We start from the raw sequence: 10,537 nt of genomic DNA on the forward strand, positions 1-10,537 counted from the left end.
GCCCTGGCTCATCCCTGAAGATGAACATGGCCTGGATAAGCCTGGAAATCAGAACCGGAGCTCAGCCCCTTGCAATGAATCCTTCCCTGGAGCAAGCGGCAGCACATCAGGAAGAGTGCTGCTGCCACCTGTGTCAAGCCCTGGCTCCCAGGACGCTGCAGTGGCACCAACTTCAAACAACCACTCCCCTGTGCCAGAGAAGATCCCCCAGAGACAAAGGGAGGGGAAGTTCCTCTGTCTCTGGGGAGCTCTCCTGAAATGGCTGGCGAGGACTGCAAGAGTTTTCTCATAGCAGCTCACCAACTTCCGCAGAGTCTCCATTCTAAATAAATCTGGATATTCCAAAGAGCGCTCATGCTTGTCCCACTGCTCTGGTTTTGACTGCCATGGGGTTCCTCTCTTCCCAAGAGCTGGCACGTGCTGGGTTTGGATTCAAGATGGGAATGCTGTGATTCAGTCTGGGGTGGTTTGGTTTCTGCTGAGCAGGGCTTGCCCTCTTCAAGGACTTTGCAGTGTCCCTTGGTACAATGCGTGTTTTCCTCTGGGAAGGGAGGGGTGAGTGTTGAAGACAGAGGCAATAAATGCATTAGAAAATCTGCACTGTGTCTGTGTCCATGTTTGTCAGGGGACCATCCACATCCTGGAAGGGGATGATGTAATTTCTATTTTTTAATTTTTTTTTATTAATGGATTTAACAAGTCAATTTTTATTGTGCCTCACATTTTTGGCCACCTTCATCTCCAGCTGAGCTTTCCGTGCACCAGATTTCTTGCTGCAGTGGCAAGAAGCATCTCTGTATTCTTCTCCTGACCTTCATTCCTTGTCCTCTACCCATCCCATCCCGCCCCAGGGAGCAGGGACCGTCCTGGGGCAGATGCAGGAGGATATCCAGGACCATCCCTGCCTGGGACGGGTGCCAAGGAGATCCAGGAGGGTTCAGTGTCCAGCTCTAAGTCCTGGGACACCTTGTGCCGTGCTCCCAACAGCCCCGATTTTCAGGAAGAAGCCACAGCAGCCTCCCGGCCATCAATGGATTTTTCTTAAAGGAATTCGCTGTGTTGCTTGTTTCTGTTTTCCTGCTCTTTCTGAGCTCCTGTCAACATGGCATGGAGCTGGAAGAGGTGGAGAGGAGAAACGTCGGTAATGGGAAGATAGAGGGAAATTGCTGGGAAAAGGGAGACACACACCCTTAACGGTGGCTGCAGAAAGCTCCACACACTCCAGCCTGCCCCAAAACCAGGGAAGCCCTGGCTAAAATCCAGGAAAAACAGTGCTGAGGATCCAAGGAATCCGAGCCATGATCTGTGTGGAGAGTGTCCCTGACAGGAGGAACGTGAATGGAACCGAGCGAGGCTGGGGCAGGAGGGTCAGAGCGAGCAGAGAAGGGGGGCCCATCAACATCCTAATTTACTGCTCCAGAGAAAGAAAAATTCCCAGCTTTAATTCCAAGGAGGATAATTTAATATCTCCTTGGCATCTGCAGATCTATGACCTGAATCCAGTCATGAGTTTCCTTCAGGTCTCCACCCTCGGGACCAGTTAAACAGATAGTGGGGTTAAACTCTTTCCCACTTGTTAAATCTGGATCCTCCCATTCCATGAGAGACTTTTAATTGTGTCCCTCAGAGAATCCTTCTGGAGCAGAAGTGCTGGTGTGAAATGAACGGGGACAGGGAGTGTTGGGTGAAGAACAGACTAATGTGATATGGGAATGTGCCTTGCTGGGGATCCAAGCCAGCCGAATTTCACCCAGAAAAAAAAGAGGCATTAAGTTCAAGTCTTGGGAAGCATTTGTTTAAGTTGTGGCAAATGAAAGGGATTATGGCAGTTAATATGTTAATCGACTCACCCCTTATAAGGTGAATTTCTAGAATGTTCCTGGTTCTCTCCCCTGATTGGTTGTTATTTGTTGCAGTATTTTGCATATTTCTAACCCCAGTTTGTGGTTGGACCCATGCCCTCAGACTCTGTCCTCAGACCTACCCTGTATATTTCTGTGTCTGCCCGTAGTCCTGGTCTTTGCAGTTTGTCCCTATACTGCGCAAGGTTTATAGGCGTTGTCCTTATTTTATTTCTCATTAAAGTGTTAATTTTAGGCAGACACAAACTCCATCATACCCTTTCATTTTATTTGCACCTCAATTCCCTGAAGTCAGAGAAACCTAAAGTATTAAAGGTACTGGTTTTCAATAGGATAACATCCATTTAAATCCCAGAAAGAGGCACAGAATTAGATTTGAATCCAAGTTCAGATTCAGCATGGGAATGTAGTGGACAGCACACCGATGGTTTCCATGTTGCTGAGCAGGGCTTGTCCTGTCCATGGACTTTGCAATCCCCGACTGGACAATCCATGTCCCATGCTCTGCCAGCAAGGAGGTGACATCATCACCGTTCCCCTCCTCATCCCCGTGTCCTATTTAGACAAGAATCTTCCTTCTCCTCTGCTCCAGAGGGTGCTCGAGTGCCCACAGGGAGCCCCTTCCTCGCTCCCGTGGAACTGGTGAGGGCTGGGGTGATGCAGGGCCGTGATGTCACAAAGGGGTTAAGCTCTGGTGTGATGCAGGGACATGATGTCACACAGCTGTCCTGGCCACAGCACTGTGACATCACCACGCCAGCCCTATATAAACCGGGCCAGCCCCCGCAGCTGCCAGTGCAGTCGCCATGGGACGTGCCGTAGCCATGGGTGACGGTGGCGTCCTGATGGCTGCCCTTGTCCTGCTGCTGGCCGCTGTGGCTGGCTGCTGGGCCGGTGGCCACTGGCAACCACGGAGGCGGCAGACGAGGAAGCGCCCCAGGGTTAGGCCCAGAGGCCCATGGAGGAACCGAGCAGCCCCTGCAGCTCCCAGGTTCTCCAGGCCTCGGGCCACCCCTCGCCGGCGGCCAGGTGCTCCCGCAAGCCCTCTGGAGAGCTCCAGCAGCTGCGGTCCCTGCATGGCAGTGGCCCAAGAGCTGCAGGAAGTGATGATCCGGCACTGGGCACGCAATGGGACATCTGTGCCGCTCTACTTTGGGATGTGGCTGGCGTTGTGGAAAGAACTGGAGAAGCTGATGAGGTGAGGCCACCTGCCCTGCTGTGGCTTGCCCAGCTTCTCCAGAAGCCGCCATCCCTTCAGGAGGATGCTCCCAGCAAGATTGGCCATCCTTGGGAGAGCCTCAAGCCTTGCAAGGATGGCACAGCAGAGAAGACCCGCCATCCGTGCAAGAAGCTCAGGCGGTCAGAGAACGTCCATGGTGCCAGGAGCCTCCGCTATCTCTGACAGCCTCCATCCATAAGAGAGGCCGTATGGCACTGCACGGCTTGTGGCGTCCTGCACCGGGACATCAAGCCAGAGAAACTCCTCGTCAACCCAGACACTGGGGACCTGAAGCTGATCGACTTCGGTTGCGGCACCTTCCTCCAGGAGTGGGCATTTGCACAGTTTGCCGGTGAGCCCAGAGCGCGGGCCCTGCTCCCAGTGCCAGGCACTGCACAGCCCCATTCCCTCCTGGGCCGTGGGGTGCGGCATTCAGCCGGCTGCCGGCTGCCCTGTGGCACGGGGCAGGTGCTGTGCCCCAGGAGCCGGCTGCCGGCCCTGCCAACAGCAAGGGGCTGCAAAAGCCGGGCCCTGGGTCCTCGGCTTGGCAGGCCCGCACGGCCTTGGGCTGCTCCGCTGGCGTTCTCAGCCTTGCAGAATGGATTCTTGGCTTTGGCCCATTGTCAGAGGGAGGCGGGCAGGCCTTGGGGGGAAGTTGTGGCCATGGCTGCAGCCCCTGCCTCTGGCAGGAGGCTGGCGCCAGGTTCTGGAAGCCAGCAGCCTGCGCCTGAGCAGCGCCGCCCGTCTCCCCTAGGAACACGCACGTACTGCCCGCCCGAGTGGATCGGCCTGCGCTGCTACCACGGCGATGGGGCGACCATCTGGTCCCTGGGCGTGCTGCTGTTGGAGATGGTGTGCGGGTTCCTGCCCTTTGAGAACGAGCGTGACACCGTGTTGGGGCAGCTCTTCTTCCCGCAGGAGGTCTCTCCAGGTTGGTACGCGGCCTGAAGCAGGCAGGCTTTGGCAGGTGGCACCGCGCAGCCCAGCCCGGCCCTCCCGCAGCTGCGCGGGACGTCCATGTGCCCTCAAGGGCCGGCTGCAGCAGGTGGCCCGTGGCAGGCTGGGTGTGGCACGCTTGGCTGAAGGAGGGGACGCTTGTCCTGCCGTGCCGCTCTCCCGCCAAGGGCAGCTCCCAGCACACGCAGCGTGGCCCGGCTTCTGCAGGCGCCGGGAGCAGCTGGGCAGGAGCCTTCTGCAAGTGAGCGCCGCTTTCTGCCTTCTCTCCCCAGAGTGCCAACATCTGATCCGCTGCTGTTTGTCCAAGCACCCCATGGACCGGCCGGTGCTGGAGCAGATCTTCTACCACCCTTGGCTGTTGGGCGGGCATTTCTGATGCCTTGGCACAGCCTCTGCAGCACCCAGTTCCCGTGTCCCACGCAGGACTGAGGGCCCAGGAAATAAAACAACCCAAAACCCACTGCGGGCCTGGAACTCTTGTCCTGGTTAGCAACTTCAGCTAAGGGAACCTCTTGGCAAAAGGGGTAATCAGAGTGTTCTCTTCAGCCTTTGTCAAGATTTTGGTGCCTTTCCTCCAGGTTGTCCCTCAAAATCAGAGGGGGGTGGAGCCTGCACCAGTCCCCCCAAATTGCTTGGAGGCAGAGACTTCTCCCAGGTCCCTCAAAACTGGAGGAGGATGGAGACAATCCCCGGGCCCCCCAAAATGAAGGGAGATAAATACCTGGCAACCTAAAATAAGTGATGGATGTAGCCCAGAGCATCCCCCAAGTCAGAGGGGGAAGAGGAGACTGCCAGCCCCCCCAAAGAGGAGGGGAATTGTGCTTGTGCCAGCCCCACAAATTGCAAGGGGACAGAGAACACCCCTGGCCTGGCAGATGGCAAAGAGCAGACGGGGGCTGCTGGGATGGTGACAATACTGGCACCCCCCAAATCAGAGAGGGACAAAGAGCCCACACAGGCTTCCCAGAAGGAGAAAGGGGGCAGCAAATATCCCCTGTCCCCCTAAGTTGGACGGGCACAGACACAAAAGGCCCCACAAAAAGAGCATGAGGAACCAAGAGCACTGCTGGCCCCACAAGGGTAAGGAGGATGGAGAAACTCCCCATCTGTCTTTGTTTTGGAAGACAGGTGTCAGCTAGGGAGGGCAGGGGCCTCCCCTGGAATGAAAACGTAGACCCCCTCCCTCTGAATTATTATAATTCTGAAATCAAGGGGCTTTCAGGCAGAGATCTGAGGATAGGAATAACAGCTCTTTATTAGAATTTATAACCAGGCAAACAAACAACAATAACTACAGCATTAGCAAGAAAACAGAACCAGGGGCCCCGTGACAGCTTTCTCGGCTGAGACAGGATGGAGGAGAGGCTTTGTTTCACAAACCCCTCGGGTGGGCAGTCCCGGTGCTCCTGCAGGGCTCTGAGGAACACTCAGCTGGAACAGCAGGGATGAGCTGAGATCCTGGGCCGGTGGCTGAGGTGGATCAGCAGCTCCGTGGCGGTGCCTGGCACTGCCACACGTCCCGGCAGGACAGGGAATGCGAGGCTACCAACAAAGAGGGGAGAAGGAGAAGCAGCAGCAGCTCCGTCTGGGTGATGGTGAAATTCCCTTCTCCCCACCACAACAACTCTGCGCCCGAAGTGTCCTTCTCCAAAACTGAAGAAAGCCCACCAAACTGTCGCCACCCTCCTTTTTTTCCTGCCCCCCTTCCCTCCTTGGTCCCGGCCAAACTCTTTGTCTTTTTTCAAGCACCCACCAAGTACCCACAGTTAGGTTTTACCCCAAACTAATGGGTAAAAATCCTATGGGCAAGCCAGAAATAAAAAAGAAAGACACCTAACCCCCAACAGTCCCTGAGACTGGGGCTTGGCCTTCCTCGTGGTGAGGGGCATGAAGGAAGGCTGCACTGTGATGGAGACTGTGATGGGCTGGGAACTCACTGGGGGAAAGGAGGGAGCAGTTGTGAAGTAAAAGGCAGGTGGGGGAGAGAACTGTTCAGAGAAGGGCTGAGCTACAGCTTGAGCAAGCTGAAAAATGTCATTTGGGGTCATCCCAGATGGATTCCATTTCAGAAGTTATGGAACAAGTTTAATTTTTGGGGGGTGTCATGTTTTCCCTTGGTGGTGGACACTGTGCAGACTTGAGCTGCATTTCCAAAATGCTCAAGTCTCTGCTGCAGGTCACAGCGTTTCTTCTTTGGCTGATCCCAGCCCGGTGCTGAGCCCAGCAGAGCCCTGGCAGAGCCCAGAGCAGCCTCAGCATCCGCAGAGCCCGGCTGCAAGGAGAGAAAGCAGAAACCGCCCGTCAGCTGAAGGCTCCTGTCCCCTTGTCCCAGCCAGCCGCGGTGCCCAGGCCATGCTGGCCGTGCTCAGAGCTGGGCCCAGAGCTGCCCATCACTGCTGCCTTGGGGAGCAGAGCAGGAGGGCAGGACATGTGCCCAGCCTGCAGCCAGCCACGGCAGATCCAGCCCCTCAGCAGCTGCCCAGAGCGGGATGCTCCTGTGCCCGCTGCCAGCTCCCAAAAGCTCTTGTCCCACCCATGCCAAGGAGATGAGGACCCACCTCACACCATCCGCTGCCACAAGAAAAGCTGGTCCCAAACGATGTCCTCAGTCTTCTCCAAGGGCACGGCCCATCCACGCCACAGCTGGTCCCAAGCACTTCCCGATCCAGACTGGACCCCACCTAGAACGCTTCCTTTAGAAAAACAAACAACAAATTAATGAAAATAGGTCACAGACAAGAAGGGGAATACACGAAAAAATGGTAGAAAATCTTATCTCTGTCAGGAGTTTGAGGAAGGCCCAACCCCTACATTCTGGGGAAAAACCCACCCATGGGTGAGAGAAGCCCATGCTTTCTCCCTTTCCCCCTGCACTGTCCCCCAAAATCACGGTGATCCCAAAGCAAAGCAGGGGAGTGGAGCAGCCCAAGCCCTTCCTTGCCTGCACAGCAAAGCAGCCGTGCTCAGGTTCTGGAGTCCCACCTGTGCTCCTGCCATGGGGGTTTGTTTGTGTCGGGCTGGCTGCCCCAGCCCCAGCCCGGGGCACGGTGGGTGCTGGGGGCTGTTGGCAGGGCCAGGATCCCACTCCCATTTCGTCACCACCCCAGCCCACGTCCCCAGCCCTGCCAAAAACCAGCTGGGCAGCCACTGAGGAATCAGTTGCATCTGCCCCAGTGAAAGGGAAACCTTTGGTTCCCGGCCAATGCACAAATCTGGGAGCATCCCCCTGGGTCTGGACTTACCTGAAAATTCCCTGTGGAGCCTGGCTTTCAAGAAGGTGCCAGAATCAAAGTCCATCATCGCCAGCTCCCGCTGGCCAGGTGCAGGAAGAGGTTGTCATCCTTGCTGCTGTCCTCCATGTCTCCAGCAGCAGCAGCAGCAGCCCCACCTGGTACAGCTTCTCCAGGGGCTCCTTCTTCCCTGGGGTGACACCAGGCTGTCAGGATTCTGCCCAGGGCCTGGCTGTCAGTGAAGCAGGACAAGCAAAACCAGCTCAGATGGTGCCCACCCGTGCTGGGCAGAGCAGCTCAGCTCCAGCACAAGGGCTGTGTGTTCCCATTCCATGACCCCAGTGCAGTGACACAGGCAGGACAAAAAAGTCTGGGTTTCTTTGCTGCTGATTGCCAGGGCATGTGTGGAGCTGTAACTTACCAGGTCCCTGCATCACTGTGCCCGTGGCTCTCTCCCTTCTTCTAGGGCTGATGAATATCCTGCATCCAGGGATCACAGGACAGGTCTTCTAATGAGGGCCTGTCCAAGGAGTTCAGGGATAAACACCACCTGATCAGAATCTGGCAGTCTGGAGAGAGAAACCACAAACCACTGGTCAGTTGGAGAAGGCTCCTGTCTGCTTTGCCCCACTATTCTCGTGCCCAGGCCACGCTGGATGTGCTCAGAGCTGGGCCTAAACTTTCCCATCAATTCTTTGTTTTGGAGGAGAGCAGGAGAGCAGGACATGTGCCACCTCCTCAGCAGCTGCCAGAGCGGGATGCTCACGAGCCCACTGCTGTCTCCCAACACTGGTGTTCCCCCCGTGCCCAGAGATGAGGATCCACCTTGGGAGAGCCGTTGTGGCAGCGGGAGCTGGCCCCATCTGATGTTCCTGCCCCTCCTGAAAGGGTGCTCCCCGCAGACCATCTCGTGCAGCAGGATGCCCAGGGACCAGACGGTCACTGCCTCGCCATGGTACCAGCCGAAGTCGTTCCATTCCGGGGGGCTGTATGACGGTGTTCCTATGGAATATGGATGGAGCTCATCAGGGGGATGCTGCTGCTCCCAGAGCCTGGCCCCAGCATCCCTGGGCATGTGGGGGCTGCCCCAGTGGCACACGGGGTGACCTGCTGCCCTCTCGCCAGCACCTGGGACTTGGGTACAAACCTGGGGTTGGAAAAGAAGCCACTGCTGCTGGAAGAGGGCAGCAGAAACCCTGGCAAGGCCTGACCATGACACACAAAGAATAAACCCACTCAGTGCTGGGGAAAAACCATACCCACATCCTCCCTGCTGGCATTGCCCCAAAAATATCTTGAACCAAGGCAAACCAGGTGAGCAGAGCAGTCCAAGCCCATTCTCACCTGCACACCAAACCAGCAGGTGCACAGGTTCTGGCTCCCCCTCTCTGCTACCCCCACTCAGGGGGATTTTGTCAGGCTGGCTGCCCCATCCCCAGCCCCAGTCCTGGGCAGAGTGGCAGGCAAAGGCTGCCAGCAAGGATGGAAGATGGGTCCCCACCCAGCTCTGCTCAAAAGCAACTTGGCTGAAGACTCAGTCCTGTGACTGGCAGCAAAAGGGAGAATCCCTGCTGCCACACCCAGGTTGGGCCAGGAGATGCCAGGACCAGGATCACCACCCCTGTGTGGGCTCACCTGCAAATTGAGTGTAGGCTGTGTCCTGCAGGTAGGTGCCACAGCCGAAGTCAATCAGTTTTGCCTGGCCGGTGTCCAGGTCTACCAAGACGTTCTCAGGTTTGATATCTCGGTGCAGGACCCCGCAGCTGGTGCAGTGCCGCACGGCCGCCAGCACCTGCTGGAACAGCTCCCGCGCCTCTTCCTCGGACAGGAACCTCCGTGCCCGAATGAAACGTCGCAGGTCCTGACACCGCTCCGGGCGCTCCAGCACCATCACGATGGTGTTGGGGAGCTCAAACCATTCCAGCAGCTGCACCACACCGGGGAAGCCTGTGGACACCTTGTCCAGCAGCACTATCTCCAGGGGTGCGCTGGTGCCGTCGGGCTGCGGGAGGAGCACGGTGCCGTCAGTGGGGCTGAGGCCGTGCCAGGGCTCGGGAAGCCCTCAGCCAGCCCGGGATGCTCTGTGCCCTCCGCTGGCCCCACGCCCGCTCTCCCTGCAGGTGTCCTGGCGGCTCCCACCCTGCCGGGCCCCGGCTCATCCCCGCCCGGCACGGCCCGGCTTCTGCCGCTGGCCCCGCTCACTCACCAGCTCGCCCCAGTGCCGGACGCGGTTCCGTGGCACCTTTTTGATGGCCACCTGCAAGCCAAAGGGAACAGCGGATTCAGCTCACCGCCCACCGTGTCCAGCCCCATCCTCCTCCTCCGCCCCCTCCTCCTCCTCCGCCCGCCGCCGGCCCCTCTGCTCACCGGGAGTCCGTCCGAGAGCCGAGTGGCCGCAAAAACTCTGCCAAAGCCGCCGCGCCCCAGCAGTGAACCCACTCGGTAGCGCTGCTGCAGGGCCTGCTGCGCCTTCCCTGGGGAAGAGACGCGGCCGTCAGTGCTCGGCCCGGGGCCAGGAACGGCCCCCGAGCGCTCCCCGAGCTCCCCGGGCCGGGCACCCGCAGGCGTTCCCTCATTGGAACGCGACAGCGGCGGAGCTCGGGCCGGGGAAGCCGCAGCGGAGGCGGCGGCAGCGGCCGCACCGCCTGTGTCCTCCGCGGGCCCCGGGAGGAGCCGGGGCCGGGGCCGGGGTCGGGGCCGGGGTCGGGGTCGGGATCGGGGTCGGGGCCGGGGTCGGGCCAGGCGGAGCCAAAGGGCGGCAATGCCGCCCCAGCCCCTGGCACTGATGCCCGCCCAGCACAGCCAGAGCCAGGCGAAGAGGAGACCTCGGCGGGATGGGCGGAGACGGGAACGGGGACGGGGCCGGGGCAGCCCCACCCGGGGCCGGGGGCGGGCTGGGGGCATGGCCCGGGCGGGCACGGGGAGAGGGAAACTGGACGAAAAGGGGACACAGGAAAAGGGAGACCGGGAGAAGATGAGGGACAGTGGGAGAGGGAGAAGAGACACAGAAAATTGATAAAATCGCTTCTTTCGCTGCTGTCGCTGCTTTCGCTGCTGCCGCCGCTGCTGCCGCCGCTGCCGCTGCAACTGAAGCCCCGGGGCCGTTTGTCCCCGTGTCCGTTTGTCCGTTGCCCGCTCGGCCCCGCCCCGAGCCCCGCGCTCCCCGGGCAGCCCCTGAGCCTGGCCAAACACGGCAACTTTGCCCTGCTGAGCCAAGAGCCAGAGTCTGGACTCCTGCACAGGGGCACAGCAATGCCCTTGGCTGCTGC

General features: G+C 58.7%; 1 protein-coding gene across 1 annotated transcript; it reads right to left on the bottom strand.

Annotated features, from left to right (window-relative positions):
* Positions 1 to 6,096: 6,096 nt before the first annotated feature.
* On the bottom strand, positions 6,097 to 9,291 carry LOC147646377 (serine/threonine-protein kinase pim-1-like). The gene is made up of 5 exons (XM_086873571.1): positions 8,904 to 9,291; positions 8,094 to 8,270; positions 7,281 to 7,837; positions 6,597 to 6,731; positions 6,097 to 6,310 (listed from the first exon to the last, which is right to left on the bottom strand). Exons 1-3 carry the CDS (start codon positions 9,157 to 9,159, stop codon positions 7,731 to 7,733), a joined length of 540 nt encoding a protein of 179 aa, XP_086729697.1. The 5' UTR covers positions 9,160 to 9,291; the 3' UTR covers positions 6,097 to 6,310; positions 6,597 to 6,731; positions 7,281 to 7,730.
* Between the last annotated feature and the right edge of the window lie 1,246 nt (positions 9,292 to 10,537).

Source organism: Cyanistes caeruleus, unplaced genomic scaffold (genome assembly GCF_971803275.1).
Source record: "Cyanistes caeruleus unplaced genomic scaffold, bCyaCae1.hap1.1 HAP1_SCAFFOLD_100, whole genome shotgun sequence".
NCBI classification, from domain to species: domain Eukaryota; kingdom Metazoa; phylum Chordata; class Aves; order Passeriformes; family Paridae; genus Cyanistes; species Cyanistes caeruleus.